The sequence below is a fragment of the Macrotis lagotis genome, chromosome 5 (assembly GCF_037893015.1).
Source record: "Macrotis lagotis isolate mMagLag1 chromosome 5, bilby.v1.9.chrom.fasta, whole genome shotgun sequence".
Taxonomy (NCBI): Eukaryota; Metazoa; Chordata; class Mammalia; order Peramelemorphia; family Peramelidae; genus Macrotis; species Macrotis lagotis.
In genome coordinates, this window is record NC_133662.1 from 22,711,262 (window position 1) to 22,728,536 (window position 17,275).

General features: G+C 37.7%; 1 protein-coding gene across 3 annotated transcripts in view; it reads left to right on the forward strand.

The window, feature by feature from the left end:
• Positions 1-570: 570 nt before the first annotated feature.
• SPATS1 (spermatogenesis associated serine rich 1) overlaps positions 571-17,275 on the forward strand; it is a 32,249-nt gene continuing 15,544 nt past the window's right edge. Inside the window, exons 1-5 of one of the 3 annotated variants that reach the window (XM_074190170.1) lie at positions 571-657; positions 5,016-5,169; positions 10,104-10,170; positions 13,817-13,935; positions 15,457-15,612. In XM_074190170.1, the coding sequence (XP_074046271.1) occupies positions 5,070-5,169; positions 10,104-10,170; positions 13,817-13,935; positions 15,457-15,612 (442 nt within the window). In that variant the 5' untranslated portion in view covers positions 571-657; positions 5,016-5,069. Of the gene's footprint in view, positions 658-823; positions 987-5,015; positions 5,170-10,103; positions 10,171-13,816; positions 13,936-15,456; positions 15,613-17,275 lie in introns of those variants that run through there. The other 2 variants (XM_074190169.1, XM_074190168.1) reach the window with 2 other exon arrangements.

Consider the following 17,275-nt stretch of genomic DNA (forward strand, 5'->3'; position numbering starts at 1 on the left):
CACATATAACTTGTCTCTAACATAGTCTCTTCCATAAGAAGAACAAAAACCAACCTTGTGTAGATGAGGCTTATTCTACTCATATTGAATCCCCTTAGGAGAATGGAGAAATTCTTTGAGGGCAGAGACGAGTGTGTATGTGTGTGAGGGTGTGCACAAGGAGCCTAATGGTATCTGACATACAGTAGGTGCTTCAGTGATTTTTTAAAAATTGACTTGAAGGGAGGAGGATTCTAGGTAGACAGGGACAGCTTCATTTTTCTCTATGCATCCCCAGCTCTAACCCAGAATGCTCTCTACACGGTAGGTGCCCATTAAATATTTGCTGAATTTAATTGAATAATAATAAATGGCAATATTATGACAAAAAAATCTCAATAGCACTTTCAGAATTATGAAGTACCAGCTGTCCTCCCAATGACCGACAGATAGTGTGAATAAAATCGTAGCACAAGTAGCATTTTCATCCTCCTTTTACAGATGAAAAAAATCCAGTTATTCCTGCTGAGTAGATCCCATGTCCCCAGCAACAGCCCTCTTTTTTTCCTTCTTTCTCTGAAGCAGGATCCTCAAACTGTATCACACTAGTGGGAGCAGAAGCCTGGACGGACGTGAAGGGGACAAAACATTCCGAAGGAGACTGGAGAAAACAAACAGGTCAGTTCCAACTCAGAGGAAGGGAGCTTCTACTAAAGTGGAAATAGGAAAATCCCTTGGGAAAGAGCCGGGACTCCTTGCCAGGCTCCGCGCTCCCCCCCTCCCCCAATACTGAGATGCAGTTAGTATCTCCCGTAACGTAGAGACCAGAGAACGCTACCTTGCTTCCACTAAGGAGGAGAGAAAGTGAAAATCTTGCTTCCCGGGGTTCTCCATCTTCCTCCAAGCCCCAAACTGGGCTGGCTGCTCCATGTTCAATTGATTCCACGGACCCCATAAGGTGATGGAGCCCAACGGATCACTCACGGAGGAGGGGGTGAAGGAGAACGGTAGGTAAAACTATGAAGGAGAATTGGGGGGTCTCGGGGTGGGGATGAGGGGTATTAGGGAAGAGGTGGGCAATACTTTAATGTGGACACCAGCACTTAGTACAGAGCCCTGAACACAGTAAAAACTTAATAGTTATTGGTTGATTCTCTCATTGATGGTAGATCTACAACTGGTTATTAAGGGAAGGAAGTAAGGGGTGTAGCTGGGTGCATCTCTAACCTCTTGGGAATGAAAGCATTAGAATAGGTATACCCCCTCCTGGGGAGCCTGTTGGAGAGAACTCTGATCTAAGGAGGTGGGAGTGGATTCCAGTGAAGAGACTTCTCTCCTTGATGATCTATTCTCCACACTGCTTCTAAATGATTATTTGGCACAGGTCTAATCAAATAAGGAGAAGGGAAGGCATCTAGATAGTTCAGTGGATAGACCACTAGCCCTGAAGTCAAGATCTTTGTTCAAATCCATCCTCAAACACATTTTGAAGGCAGTTAGGTGACTTGGGGGTTCAAATATTGGTCTTGGAGTCAAGAAGACCAGAGTTACTTACTGACACATTAACTCTGGACAAATCATTAACCTTAATTTGCCTTAATCCACTGGATAAGGAAATGGCAAAACCACTCCAATATCTTTTCCAAGAAAATCCCATAGACTGAACAGGTGAGTTCCAATCCATTCAAGAAGAATCATTTACAATGTAAACATGTCACCCCCTTGCTCAAGTAGTTTTGATGGCACCAACTGTCTCTGGCATAAAACAAAAACTCCTTTGTTTGACATAATCCTTCACAATCTGCTGGTAGTCTTTCTTTCCAGAATGATTGCATATTACTCTCCCTCATATACTATGATCCAGAAAACTGAGGATTGTTCTTCTAAGTAGCTCACATTCTATTTCTTGCCTTCCTGTCTTTGCTCAGGCTCTTCTCCATTCCTGTAATGCTTTGCCTTGCTACCACCTATTCTTCAAACCACCTACTTCCTTTAAGGCTTCCTCCTTCAGCTGTCCATTCCTAATTTCCCCCAGTTATTAGCAGCTGTTAGTGTTTCGACTGCTTTCATCTCTCTGTATTTATTTTCCATGTATTGATTAATTTATGAACATTTATCAGTGGAATGGAAAGTAAGAATATGGACTGTCTCATTTCTGGAACATGTGTTCTTAGCACAGTGACTGATATATAGTAGGTATTTAATAAATGCTTATTGATTAGTTGATCCATGTGAATCTCCCCAGGGTACCATTTATATTCTATTATTGATCAGTGGAAAGGGAAAATTGAATGATTGACCCTGACTCTTCAAAATCTAGGATTAAGATGTTAAAATCTAGTCATTCTGGATTATCTTTATTCATTCTGGCAACATTCCAAGAGAGATGGCTAGAAGGAAGGCATATGTCACTCTTAGTTGGGAAAATTAAAGCAGGTGCATCCTGCTTAACATTACTTGCTAAGTTCCTTGAGAACAGGGCTTTATCCAATCTTTGGCACATTCTCTATTCCCAGAATGTACTCAATAAAATTTTTATTAAAAAGAAATTCAACTGGGTATAGTAGTGAATATGTAAAAAATCCCTTCCACTGAGGAAAGCTGAAGCTGGCAGAGCTCTTGAACTCAAGAATTCTGAATTGCAGTAGCACTAAGACAATTAAATTATCTATGCTAAGTATAACACAAGCCCCCTTGAACCCATGATACCAATGAGGGATGCTTTTCTAACAAGGGTGAAATAGGAAGATCCAGTTTTCAAAAAGAAAAAGTTGATTTGGATACCTAAGTATGGGCATATCTAAGGTTCAATGTTCACTCTCCTTTCTTTTTGCTCAAGTCCTCAGAAATTACATTTCGTCATATGGGGTGGGGAGATGAATCCCAAATCTATATTTCAAATGCTGATCTAATTTTTGTTTACATCTGCAGTGACATCTCGCACCTCTTCATCTGAATGTCCTTCTTTTGAATAAAAAGCATTCTTTCTAAAACCCAAATCCCTCTTCCCTATTCTACTTACATATCCTTGTTGTAGTTCACTTCTGTCCAACTCTTCATGACACCATGGGCCATAGTGTTCATGGGGTATTCTTGGCAATTTTATTCATACATTCTATACTCCATCCCCCAATCAACTGTTTGTCTTAACTTTCCTAATTCAGTCAATGATATCATTTATTTCTTTTTTAAAAATTTTATTGGCTTTACTTTTTCTAATTACATGTAAAGATAATTTTCAGCATTCATTTTTGTAAAATTTTGAGTTCCAAATTTTTCTCCCTCTCCTCTCCCCTCACCAGACAGCAAATCAGCTGATACAAGTTATACATGTATAATCATTTTAAACACATTTCCATAATATGTGACAGAAGAATCAGAACAAAAAGAGAAACATCATGGGAAAGAAAAAAAAAAGAAAGCTTTTAAAAAGTGAAAATAGGATGCTGGAATCTACATTCAGATCCCATTAGTTCTTTCTCTGGATGTGATACATTTTCATGTCTTTTAGAATTGTCTTTGATCACTATATTGCTCAGAAGTGCTAACTATCAGAGCTGATCATCATATAAAGTTGCTATTGCTGTATATAATGTTCTCCTGGTTCTGCTTGCTTTACTGAGCATCAGTTTATATAAGTCTTTCCAGGTTTTTCCAGACTCCACTGGCAGCATCCATTTCTATGTCACTAGGGATAAAAACTTTGAGTTATTCTTGATTCTTTATTTTTCTCACTCCTCCTTCCCCAGTTCTCCCCAGTTCCAAGGTTTCATCTTCCTAGCATAAAAAAGTTTTATGGCATTGGACTTGGAGTCATGAAGATTTTGGCTCCTGCCTCCCTTAACAGCTAGTTGACCCTGTCAATTCATTTAACCTATAACTCATTTTCCTTATCTGTCAAGTGAATGTAGTACACTACATTCTTTCACTTTTAAATTATGTGATCTGGATTCCCTTTCTTCACTTCCATTAACTATTGTCACTATTCTAAGAAGCCCCCATTGCCTGTCATTTGGACTACTACAGAAGGTTTCTAACTAACCTTTTCAGCTTTCAGCTTACAAGAGAGGGCTTCTATGAGATGAGGGGGGTGGAAGCAATGATAGAAGTATACTTTTTTAAAAAAAGTCAAGGAGAAAATTTAAAAGAAGGTAGATATCAGAGTGGAGAGTTAAAGACTGAGGTTTTCCCCAAGAGGTCTCTAATTCTGGAGAGAATCCCTTCAGTATAAATACTAGTGGGGCAGGGGTGGGGGTGAAAGGAAATAGAAGTGGAAACTGTGATGATAATAATAGTAATAATAGCTAACATTTATAGAGTGCTCTAAGATTTGCTGAGTAATATGATTGTAATGATTTTCAATATATTTGGTATGATTTAGAATATAAACAGATAAAAATATATAAAAATTAATCAGTAAATGTATTCAAGGACAGGTAGGTGACTGTATGACCCTGGGCAAATCACTTAACCCTGTTTGCCTCTGTTTCCTCATCTATAAAATGAGCTGGAGAAGGAACTGGCAAATTACTCAGGTATCTTTGCCAAGAAAACAACACATTGGACCTCAAAGTTAAATACAATTGAAACAACTGAACAATGACAATAAATGTATGCATATACATAAACATATATATATGTGTATATATATATATATATATATATATATATATATATATATATATATATATATATATATATATATTTGAAACTCTCAACAATTTGGTGAGGTCAGTATTATTATCTCCATTTTATAGAGGCACTAGGTGACTTGCCTAAAGTCACACAACTACTAAGTCTGAATTTGAACTCAGGTCTTCCTGACTCTGAAATCTCAGCAGTCTTATCTAATATGCTATCCAGAGGTAGTGTTTGCTGCCCTTTTGAGAAGTAGTTCTGTGAAAGAAAAAGAAGGAAAGGCAAAATATATTTTGTAATTAAATCTTGGCCTTTCACTCATTAGTTGAGTCTCAAATACTGAATAGAATGCTATTTTCAAAAATGTTAATTAAAGGATTCAAAATATGTTGTGGCAGGTGCTAATGGCAATGGGAGTCTGGAGTCTAAGGAACACAGCCTTAGTGCAATAGATGTCAATCCACTTCCAGATCCTGTTCCTTCATCTGTTGCTGAATATGATGCTTCTGTCAGCTGTCTTCAGGATGTCCCCAAAGGACATGCTCCCAATGAGTAAGAGTCTGATAAAGATCTATGAACCATTTTAGCCCAATAAAGCTATTTGCCTAAACAGCTCATAGTTACATAAGGGTGGATTGGTAAATATTTAACTGGCTCTTAGGGGGAAAATGTACCCACTATACACTTTTAAGTTTACTTTTTATTGAAATGTTATTAAAATTTTTTCTATCACTTTCTTATGTTGAGATAATCAACAAATTAATAAATCAAATCTGATCTGTAATATTTGCTAATTTCTGTGAACAATTGCCTTCCATGATCCAGTTCAAACTGGCTCCAGCACACCCCTACCTTTACATAGTAATAACCTATTTCTATAGCACTTTGAGACTTACAAAGAACCTTCCTCACAACACCCCTGTGAGTTGAGTAGCCTAAGCATTGTTGTTATTGTTTAGCTGTTCAGTCATGTCTGACTCTGTGTGTGACCCCATTTGGGATTTTTTTTTTGGTCAAAGATACTGTAAATGGTTTTCTATTTTTCCTCCAGTTCACTGTACAGATGAGGAAACTGAGGAAAACAGGCTGAAGTGACTTGCCCAGGGTCACACAACTAGTAAGTGTCTGAGGCCAGATTTGAACTCAGGTCTTCCCATCTCTTGGTCTGGTGTTTTATCCACTGCAACACCCAGTATAAGCATTATGTTCCTCTTTTTAGAGGTGAGGAAATTGAAGGTTATTTTATTTTATTTTATTTTATTTATTTATTTATTTATTATTTTTTAAATTAATTTTTTATTCTCATTTTGTACAAATGATTTTTTTTACATTAATAAAATATTCTTGTTTACAAGTAAACAAAATACCCCTCCCCATGAACATAGATAGACTTGCTTGGGCGAAAAAAGTAAAGGGGAGAGAAAAAAAATTAAAATTAAAAAAAATAATAGTAATAATTGTAGGTATGGCCAAGTGGTGCAATGGACGAAGCACCAGCCCTGTAAACCCAATAATCACCCAGCCACATGACATGCAAGCCACCTGATCCCCACTTCCCTGCAAAAACCAAAAAGAAGAAAAAAAAAGACCCAAAATAAAATAAAATAGTAATAATAGTAGGGGTGGCTGGGTGGCAGACAGAGCATTGGCCCTTGAGCCAGGAGCACCTGGGTCCAAATCCGGCCCCAGACACCCAAAGATCACCCCACTGTGTGGCCCCAGGCAGGCCACCCAGCCCCACTTGTCCTGCACCCTCCCCCAAATAATAACAAAAAATATGCTTCAGTCTTTGTTCCAACACCAACAACTCCGTCATGGGTGGATCACATTCTTTATGATGAGTCCATCACAAAAGTTACTTCCATATTTTTCCAACGTTGCCATTGCTGATCGCAACTCCCTCCTTTCTTATTTCTCCACTACCATGTACTATATTTTCTCTCTCCTTTCACTCTTACTCTGTTGTAGGGTTGCTGAGTGGCGCAGCAGACAGATCCCTGGTCCTGGGGCCAAGAAGCCCTGAGCCCCCATACCACCCCTTAGGCCCAGAATCCACTTGGCCCTACGGTCCCTCCTGGACAGGCCTTCCAATCCCAGCCCCTTGCAAGAAGTAAAAAAGAAAATGTGTTATATCTGACCACTCTCCCCCCATGGTCCATCCTGTCCTCCTTTATTCACATCCCCACCCCTTCCCCCTGTTCCCCCCTCCTTCTTACTCCAGTTGTCTATACCCCATTGAGTATATTTGCTGTTTCCTCTCCTAGCCATCTCTGATGAGAGCAAAGGTTCCCTCATTCCCCCTTGCCTCCCCCCTTCCATATCATTGCAATAACTCATTGTAATAAAAAAATCTTATTATGTGAAATATCTTGGACTATTCCCCCTCTCCTTTTTCTTTCTCCCATTCCATTTCCCTTTTTTTCCTATTGACTCCATTTTTACACCATATTTTATCTTTGAATTCAGCTTTCTTCTGTGCTTCAACTATAAAAGCTCCCTCTACCTGCTCTATTAACTGAGATGGTTCATATGAATATTATCAGTATCATTTTTCTATACATGCAGTTCATCCTCATTAAGTCCCTCATATTTCCCCCCGCCTCCTCCAATCTCCATGCTTCACCTGAGTCCTGCATCTGAAGATCAAACCTTCTGTTCAGCTCTGGCCATTCCAAAAGGAACATTTGAAATTCCCCTGGTTCATTGAAAGTCCATCTTTTTCCCTGGAAGAGGACATTCAGTCTTGCTGGGTAGTTCATTCTTGGCTGCATTCTAAGCTCTTTTGCCTTCCGGTATATTGTATTCCAAGCCCTACGAGCTTCCAATGTAGTTGCTGCTAAGTCCTGTGTGATCCTGACTGCAGCTCCACAAAATTTGAACTGTGTCCTTCTGGCTGCTTGTAATATTTTCTCTTTGACTTGGGAGTTCTGGAACTTGGCTATAACATTCCTGGGGGTTGGTTTTTCGGGATCTCTTTCTCAGGGGGATCGGTGGATACTCTCCATTTCTATTTTGCCCTCTGCTTCTAGAATATCAGGGCAATTTTCCTGTAGTAATTCTTTGAAAATGATGTCAAGGCTCTTTTCCTGATCATGACTTTCAAGTATTCCAATAATTTTAAAATTATCTTTCCTAAGTCTGTTTTCCATATCAGTTGTTTTTTTCAATGAGATATTTCACATTTTCTTCTAATTTTTCATTTTTTTGGTTTTGAAGTATTGATTCCTGATTTCTGGTAAATTCATCAATCTCCCTGAATTCTATTCTTTGTCTGAAGGATTTGTTCTCCTCAGAGAGTTTTCTTATCTCTTTTTCCATCTGGCCAATTCTGCTTTTTAAGGCATTCTTCTCCTCAATAACTTTTTGAACTGTTTTATCCATTTGACCTAAGCTGGTTTTTAGCATGCTATTTTCTTCAACATTTTTTTGGATTTCCTTGACTAAGCTGCTGACTTCATTTTCATGTTTTTCCTGCATCTCTCTCCTTTCTTTTCCCAGTTTTTCTTCCAACTCCCTCATTTGATTTTCAAAGTCTTTTTTGAGCTCTGTCATAGCCTGAGCCCAATTTCTGTTTTTCTTGGAGTCTTTAGATGCAGGAGCTTGTGCTTCCTCATCTTCAGACTGAGTATTTTGATCCTTCTTGGGCTCATTTGCAAAATATTTCTCAATGGTCTTCCTCTTGTTTCTTTGCTTGCTCATTTTCCCAGCCTAAGCCTGTTTTTTGGGGTGCTTCCTTAGCTTTTGGGACACTCCCACAAGGGTCTCAGTGTGTGAGGCTCTGTCCTCCCTCCTGGTCTGTGAATGACCATAAGCATCCCCCTCTGCCATGGGGCCGAGGTGGGGGGGCCCTTTTGTTCTATGGGGGGGCCTAGACTGGGATCAGGATCTGAATGTGGTCAGAGCCCTAGAGTCCTGTTCCAGGGGCAGAGGACAGAGCTCTGCAGTCTCTCTTCACTCCCCTCCCTCAGCTCAATGGGCTCATGCCCTGGGGGGCTCCTGCTTACCAGCTCTGCCTGCTTCTGTTTCTGGCTCTGGGATGCGGAAAGACCAAGCTGCTTGCTGTGTGCCCTGAGGGCTGGCTCGCTCTGGCAGAGATTCCTTGCTTTTCCCCCACTTTCTACCCAGTGCTCCCCCGGGGTGCAGCTCAGGAGACTCCCCCACTGCTGTGAGCCGTGGCTCCCAGCGCCCTGGGGCTGCCTCTGGGAGGCTGAAGTTCTTTCGCTCTGGTGGGCCACCCCTCTGGTGCGCCGCCCCTCCAACCCCGGGGAGCAGAGCCTTTCTGCTCTTTTCCAGGTTACCTTGAGTAGGAGAACTGCCTCACTGGGTCCCTTTGTGGGTTCTGTCTCTCGAAAGTTTAGTTAGAGTCCTTAGTTTATGAGTTTTTATCAGAGGGCTCCTAAGACTCGATCCCTTCATGTCGCCATCTTGGCTCTGCCCCTGAAGGTTATTTTAATATTTAATATATTTCTTTTAAATACATTCAAATTATCTACATGTAGTTGAAGCCATGAGAGTAGATTAGCCTATTAGAGGATAGAACATAGAGAGAAAAGGAATAGGAAAGGAATTTGAAGAAAAGTCAAAATTATGGGAAAGAAGAAGGGAAGCTAGTTAGAAAAAGAGTCAGAAAAGAAGGGAGAGAGGTAGGAAGAGGACTGAACAAACTTCCCATACTCACTCTAATTTTAAAAAGCTAGAATCATGTTACGCCTCCTGATGCTACTCTTTTTTTCATGGTGCAATGGAATAAGTGGGGTAATAAGGGAAGGGTGATCTGGCTTCAAGGTGAACTGAGAGTCAATTTTAAAATTTTCACTGTGAGCATTTTACTCCTCTAAATCAGCAAATTTACAAATCAATGTCTGATTGATTGTTTTGTTGATTGTATAGACTTAAGAAATGATGGAAACAATGAGAACAATGCAGAATAAATTTATCAGTGTCTTATGATTCTGGTTTTGGAGAACTAGTTTTACAAGCACATTCTTGCCCAGGATCAAGGTGTTAGAAGGGAGGAAAGTGAAATCAAGGTAGAAATGATGAAGAACATTGAGTGTGGGACATACTATTGATAATCAGGGGCCAGAAAAACATTATTCTCAAGTACTCTCCATATTCTTGATCACATGGGTTCTCCCTGAGTATTTTTTATTTCCTCTGTAAACTACAGTGCTCAGAACTCATCATCTCAGATGTTAAATCTGTCCAGGGATGATTATTCACAGGCTATGAAAATGTTGAGGTCCATCCTATCTTGGCTCTAGGATTCAAAGCACAAACTCTCTTTGAGTATACTGACAGGCTCTCAGGAGAATACTGACCTTTTTCCAGCTCCGGTTCTGGCTCTGATCATGCAAGAGTACTGAAAAGCAGTTAGAGATTCACTCTCCTATTCTATCTCAGCACTAATTCATGCTCTCCTTTGAAAAGAACCTTTTTCGCTTTCTGTCTCAAGACTAATTGGTTCATATTTTTTTTTGAGAAAGACACCGACTCTCTAACCCAGAATGCCAGCCACATTAACAAGGACAAAGCTTCAAGAGTCTATGCTTGGTGGGTATTCTTTGCCCTTCTTTCATACTCAGCTTTCATGATACTCCACAGGACTCAAACTTCCTTCATAAATACTCAAGGGTTGGATTAATTTCCCACATTCTAACTCTAACTAAAATCAGATTAAATTATCCTGATGTGACTCATATCCATGAAGATGAGAGAGGTTTAGGAGATGGGGTAGAAATCATCAATGAACTGTCTTCCAGTGGGCTCAAAGTTTGCCTGCCTTTCAGTTCTTATGGGGATTGTGTGGGACAAATGCCACTTAAATAAATTTCAGAGATCTCTCAAGGTATGAAGAGAAGGCTTTATTTGTTTCTTGAGAAATGGGCCACAATCAATTAGATTGAGGCAAAAGCAAAAGGCCCAAGAATCACATTTATCCTAACTCGATCCCCGCCCACAACTGACCCACACTTGTTAATGAGGAATGTGGTCTTACAATCTAAACACGAAAACTACCCTAGGGAAAAGGGCCTAAAATTCAAACAAAGCAAACTAATCTAGGGAAAAGAACATAAAATTCAAACCGAAACCAGATTATCTCTTTAGTCCCAGGAATTGAATGATTCTCCAGACATCAACAGATAAAATCAAGTCAGTTGACTCTTCAACAATATCCCAGAAGTTTGCTTTGTTAAGGGAGGAGGGGCACATAGTTAACCAAATTCAATTTATAATATTTTACTGAAGAAATCTCAAAACTTTTATCCCACACAGGATATCATTTATCATATAAAAAAATCTTGCCTAATGCTGAGAATAATAACTCACATATTGAGAAAATGGAGTCAACTAGGTGGTTCAGTGGATACAGCACTGGACTTGTAGTCAAGAAAGCTTGAGTTTAAAGATCTATAACTGCAAAAGCTCTGAGTAGAGATAATGTGAATTTTGAAACCTGCTGATGTGGTTGGATGTCTTCCTCTGTGTCTTTTAATGTTTCTCAAAATAAAATCTTACTTTGGCAGAAAAAAGAAAAAAAGAAAGCCTGACTTTATATCCTGCTGTAGACTTACTGGCTTTATAATCCCGAGCAAGTCACTTAACCTCAGTTTCCTTACTATAAATTAGTAGCAACTACCTTGCTAGGTTGTTGTGAGGATCAAATCAGTTTAACATAGTGAAGTAATTTGTAAGCCTTAAATTGCTATAGAAATGCTATCTCTTATCAATAAATTATTATTTGGGGCAGCTAGGTGGCGAAGTGGATAGAACACCGGCCCTGGAGTCAGGAGTACCTGGGTTCAAATTCAACCTTAGGCACTTAATTACCTAGCTGTGTGGCCTTGGGCAAGTCACTTAACCCCATTTGCCTTGCAAAAAAACCTTAAAAAATTATTCTTTGAGTTGAATTGAAATGATTAAATTATTATTGAAATAAATAAAGTTGACATGTTAGCTCTTCCAATGTCCCATGTGACCTTGGGCAAGTGAAGCCAACTTCCTGAATTTTCTCAACTACAAAATCTGGCAGTTGGATTAAGTGATTTCTAAAGTTTCCTCCAACTTGAACATTCTTTCATTCAAATATTAATTAATTCAACAGATTTATATTAATGTTCTAGCTGTGCTAAAGTGAGCTAAAGCACCCTAAGTTGCATGAGAGGATAGGTGCAACACAAAACTAAATAGAATTTAATCTAGTAGAAGGCAATGGGAAGTCATGTAGATAAATAATTATTATACATTCTATAATAAATTCATGAAAAGAGGACAAAATGTTAGTAGATGAAATGAAAATGAGACCACTTCCAGATGGAAGAATCAGAGAAAGTCAAACTAATATTTACTATGAGAGTTTCCATCTGGTTTAGATATTGCCAAATAAAATGCTTCCTATTAAAGAAAATGTTTATTTGGAAAGTTTTTCCTGAAGAGTTATTTGGGGAAAGATTAAAACTAACTGTCTCTATCTTTAATTCTACTAAACCAGGGTAGTTTACATATGGAAACTTAAGTAACTAAAATAGTTTAGTGACATCCACAAATAAATAGTCTGTTGTCATTGGAGAAAAGCTCATGGACACTTTCATAGGGTGGTTCTTTTGGGAAAGTCAGTAGGAAAATCAACCTGAAGTTAATTTCATAATTGATGATGTAAAAGACAATAAATGGAGTAATTAAAATAAATTCATTTGAATGAGGGAAGGGACATTACTATGATGCTTCTAAATATATTTTTGTACTTTTTAAATTAATCAGCTAGATGTTGCAAATGCTAGAGCACTGGTCCTGGAGGGATGAAGACTGGCTTTATACATTAGCTGTGTGACCCTGGACTTAATTTTAACACTTAATCTCTGTTTGTCTTAGTTCTTCAACTGTAAAATGGAGATGATAATAGCAATTACCTTGGGAGGATCAAATGAGATACTATTTGTGAAGGATGTGGTATAATGTTTGGCACATAGCTATTATTTATTATTATTATTATTATTATTATTATTATTATTATTATTACTGTTTTAGGCATAGCCCTGACTGCCTCACTTAGCTATAGCTCTCCATTTTTTCATTGAAGATTAGAGTTGAATGAAAGAGTCTTGGTTCTTAAAAGAATCATGATTTTTAAAAGTTAGACAAGTTAGAAGTTTATGCATTCCTTCTAATGTTCTTAAAATGAGAAGCTAATATTGACCTAGGTTTTAACCAAATAGTCTAATCTGTGTTTAGCTCTGGATTTAGTCACACCTATTCAGATGCCTTATTTCCTGAATGTCAAAGTCCATGCTGCGATAATAAAAGGATAATGGGATTTACTACTGGAAGGAAATGTAGAGATCAATTTCTTTAACATATAGCTACTTGATGAAATAAATGAAAATTGCCTATTTAAAATAAAAAAACCTGATTTTGATGTCACATCTCATTTTTGTATCCATTGTCTAATTTAATCCTCAGAATGGACCCTGTGAGTTAGGCGGTATTAGCATTATTCAAACTCCATTTAGGGAAAATTGAAGGTAAGAGAGGTTAAATGATTGATCCAAAGGTAATCTATCAAGATCTTTGGACAATATTATGTATTAGGTAAATATATCACATTCATGCATAAATTTTATATATTATTCATCCACAAATGAATTTTATTTAATAACACAGGTTTATGTAATATCTAAATTTATATTATATAAATGCACAAAATATTTGTTTATTATGATTTTCAGAAATTTATATAATTCATTATATTGTCATGGATAAATTTATATATGATATATGTTATATACATTTGTATGCAATTTATATTATATAAATTGTAATGTTTGTATTTATGTTATATAATTTTTATACAATTTGGACTTATTATATTATTATATTATATAAATTTATATAAATATATTTACAAAATGCTTTCCTAAGGGATGTTAGGTTGGGGAAAGGGAAGCACCTTATAAACCTTGAAATTCTATAAAATGCTATAGTTCTTTTTTATTGTATAATCTTGAGTTACCAAGTGGTAGAATTTGGCTTTACTCCAATCACAAGGACAGGCACTTAAATATGGAAAGAATTAAATAGCTCCAGTTTACTTCCCAGTAGAGCTCATTGCCTCTAGATCAGGTAAAAGAAATATAAGGGGGGGGGGAGATTAAAAACTAGTACAAATGAAAGATCAGAATTCTTTATGCTTCCTTTGTAGTCATCCTGTTGCTGATAGGGAGTTGCAGCCCAGCCCATTTCCTTCCATGAAAGTCATTGATGTTCCTCTGGTAACACAAGTTGGAGAGAATGACTATCCAAGAGAAGTCAAGCTGCTCCGTGAGTGAAGTCCAAGACTGGGTCTGTGAAGGTCTCTGGCAGGAGTAGGCTCTGGGAGGTGTTCTGATTGGAGATGTCATATAGGGGATTTGTGGTCTGCCTGAAACTCTTAACTTTCACTCCTCCCCCCCACCTCTCCCCAAACCCAAACAAGACAAAGCAAAAATGTTGAAGAACAGTTATTAGAGTGTCAGTGCACTCAAGGGGGAAACCCCTGGAACCAAATATAGAAGTTCTTAACCCTTTTTTGTGTCATGGGCCCCTCTAGTAAAATCAAAAGAAGCTCTTAAAATTAGAAAATAAAATACATAGGATGACAAAAGAAAAACTAATTATGATTAAATAACATTTATACATTATTTAAGTATATAACATAAATATAATATATATTATATGTACATATAATACATTAAGTTATAGATCTGTATATGAATTATAAATTTATGATACATAAATTTATACTATACCAAAATATTATACAAATTTATATGAACACCCACATAATTATACATAAACATGGCAAATAGATTTACATATAAACATGGAGATCTGATATAATAATACATTTATGTTTATATATAAGATAGAGAACAAACATTTTTATTAGCTTATATCAATATTATAAATGTTGGTATTTGTCCTTTTTTCCCCTTGAGGACTAATAACATCACAAGGGTTACATTTTGACTTCTGAATGAATTGGATTTTAGTGAGGTAGAGCTACTCAAAGTAGTTAATCTCACCTTTTCCTTCAGAGTCTATAGATGGCTCTGGATGTAGTGGTGAGTAAGGTCTTTCCCAGGCTTCAGTTTGTCTGAGTAAGTGCCCTTGCAATGACTAAAGGCTAGATAAGAATTGAGACAAAAGATGGCCTAATAGTAATTATTTTCAGTTCTGGTCAGAAACTTTAAGAGTCTTCCCCTCCCAGATTGATGCTTTAAATATAGCATATAAATACATAAAATGTAATTGTAATAAAATGGTATTTTTTCCCAACCTAGTTTATGGACCCCCAGAAATCTTGGGGTATCTTGGGGGATATCTGGGGCCCCCAGGTTAAGAACTCCTGTTATAGGATGAATTCCCAGTTTCCTTTGCTATTCCTGAGAAATCCTCCATGGTCTATAGCTGGTTTGAAGTGAGGAGAAAAAATAAAAAGATTTTTTTGACTTTCTATTTTTTGTTTTCTTCTCTCCCTCTCCCATCTTTCTCTCCTCCCTCCCATCTCTCCCTTCCTCCCTCTCCTCCTCTCCCTCCCTTCCTTCCTTGTCTTTACATCAGTTATTTTTACAAGTAGAAATAAAAACAAAAACAAATTCCTCCCTCCTTCCCTTCCTGTACCTCAAAGATATAAGGACCTGAGAGTAAGACAGAAAATAATCATCTTCTTGCTAAAGCCGTAAAGCTACCGAGCCACATTTAAAAATGCACATTCAAGTAAAGTTCTTAAATTTTTTCTTTTATTATTGAATGATATCATAAGCCTTGCTTATAACTGAATTTTCTTATGTTTTTCCAAAGATCAAAAGGGTGCAGAATGGAGTTTTTATCCAAGGGAAGGGCATCTTCATACCTATTGTAAGGGGAAAAGGTGTTATTTCAATGGAGTCTATTGTGCATACCAGAGATGTTCAACAGAGATGACATTGGACAAAAGCTTTGGGAGGAAAAAATATGGTAATTCCCTCCCCCACCCCCATTTTTCAGTTCTTCAGTATCTCTTCCAATGAAGACTTCTTTTTAAGTCTGGAGAAAGACCATGGAAAAACAAACCAAGCTTTGGCAAGTTCTTTCGGATTGGAAAGGCTTTCTGCATAGGTTTGTGGCTAACAATAATAATAACCTTCCAGTTTTCAAGGCATTTTACAGCTTATTTGATCCTCACAACATTCCTGTGAAATAGGTGCTCTTTATCTTCATTTTGCAGAAGAGGAAACCGCATGTTTAGGGTTCCATAATTAGAAAATGCCTGGGGTGGCTAGGTGGCGCAGTGGATAGAGCACCATCCCTGGGTTCAAATCCAGTCTCAGACACTTAATAATGACCTAGCTGTGTGGCCTTGGGCAAGCCACTTAACTCCATTTGCCTTGCAAAAACCTAAAAAAAAAATGCCTGAGTTGGGACTTGACCCCTTCCCCAGTCCTTGTCCAAGGCCAGGGCTCTTTTGACTATCCCCCATTTGATTGGTTGACTGATCTGCCTGAGTGCTGTTGGATTGTGTCTGTCATATGACAAGCATAGCTAAATCTAGGTAGGTTCTTACCAGGTTTACCTGGCTTGGGGGTAGGGGTATGCTCTGGGGTCATATACTCATTTTTTTTAAAGAAAGATTTTATTTATTTTGAGTTTTACAATTCCCCCCCACCATTCTTGCTTCCCTCCCCCACCGCCTAAAGAAGACATTCTGTTAGTGTTTACTCTGTTAGTGTTTACATTGATTGATTCCATGTTATACATAGATCTCAGTTGAGTGTGATGACAGAGAAATCATATCCTTAAGGAAGAAATATAAAGTATGAGATAGTAAAATTACATTGTAATGGCCATATACTCTTTTTTTTTGTTAGCTCTTATATTTTATTTCTTTTCCTTAAGAATATGATTTCTTTCTCATCAGATTCAACTTAGATCAATGTATACCATGGAAACAATGTAAAGACTAACAATGCTTTCTGTGGGGGTGGGGGAGGGAAGCAAGAATGGGGGGGAAAATTGCAAAACCCAAAATAAATAAAATCGTTCTTAAAAAAAACTTAGGAGCGGCTAGGTGGCACAGTGGATAGAGAGCAGGCCCCAGAGCCAGGAGTAGCCGAGTTCAAATCCGGCCTTATACACTTAATAATTACCTAGCTGTGTGGCCCTGGGCAAGCAACTGAACCCCATTTGCTTTGCAAAAATAAAAAAAAAAATTTAATTTTTAAAAAAGCCATAAAGAAAAAAAAGAGTAGTTGCAGAAATGGGGTGGGGAATAGAAGATACACTGCAAAGGAAAGAGTGGTGAGGAAGTGCAGGGACTAAGTACACATTTTTCAAGGCAGTTGAGAGAATAAGAGTAACTGGATAAGAATAAGAGTAATAGTCTCATCACAGAATTTCAAACCTGGAAGATTAAGGTAGTTCAGGAGCCATCAAGTTCAACCCACATCTGAAAACAATCTCCCATTATAAACATCGTCATGACAAATATGGTTCTCCAGCTTCTGTCTGAAGGTTACACTATGTAAAATAATCCCTACTTAAGTTCTAGGAGGGGAGACTAAATGCAAACATAAAAAATATAATTTTTAAAAAATTCAATTATCTGCAATTCCATAAAACTGGAAATTCTCTCCAACACTGC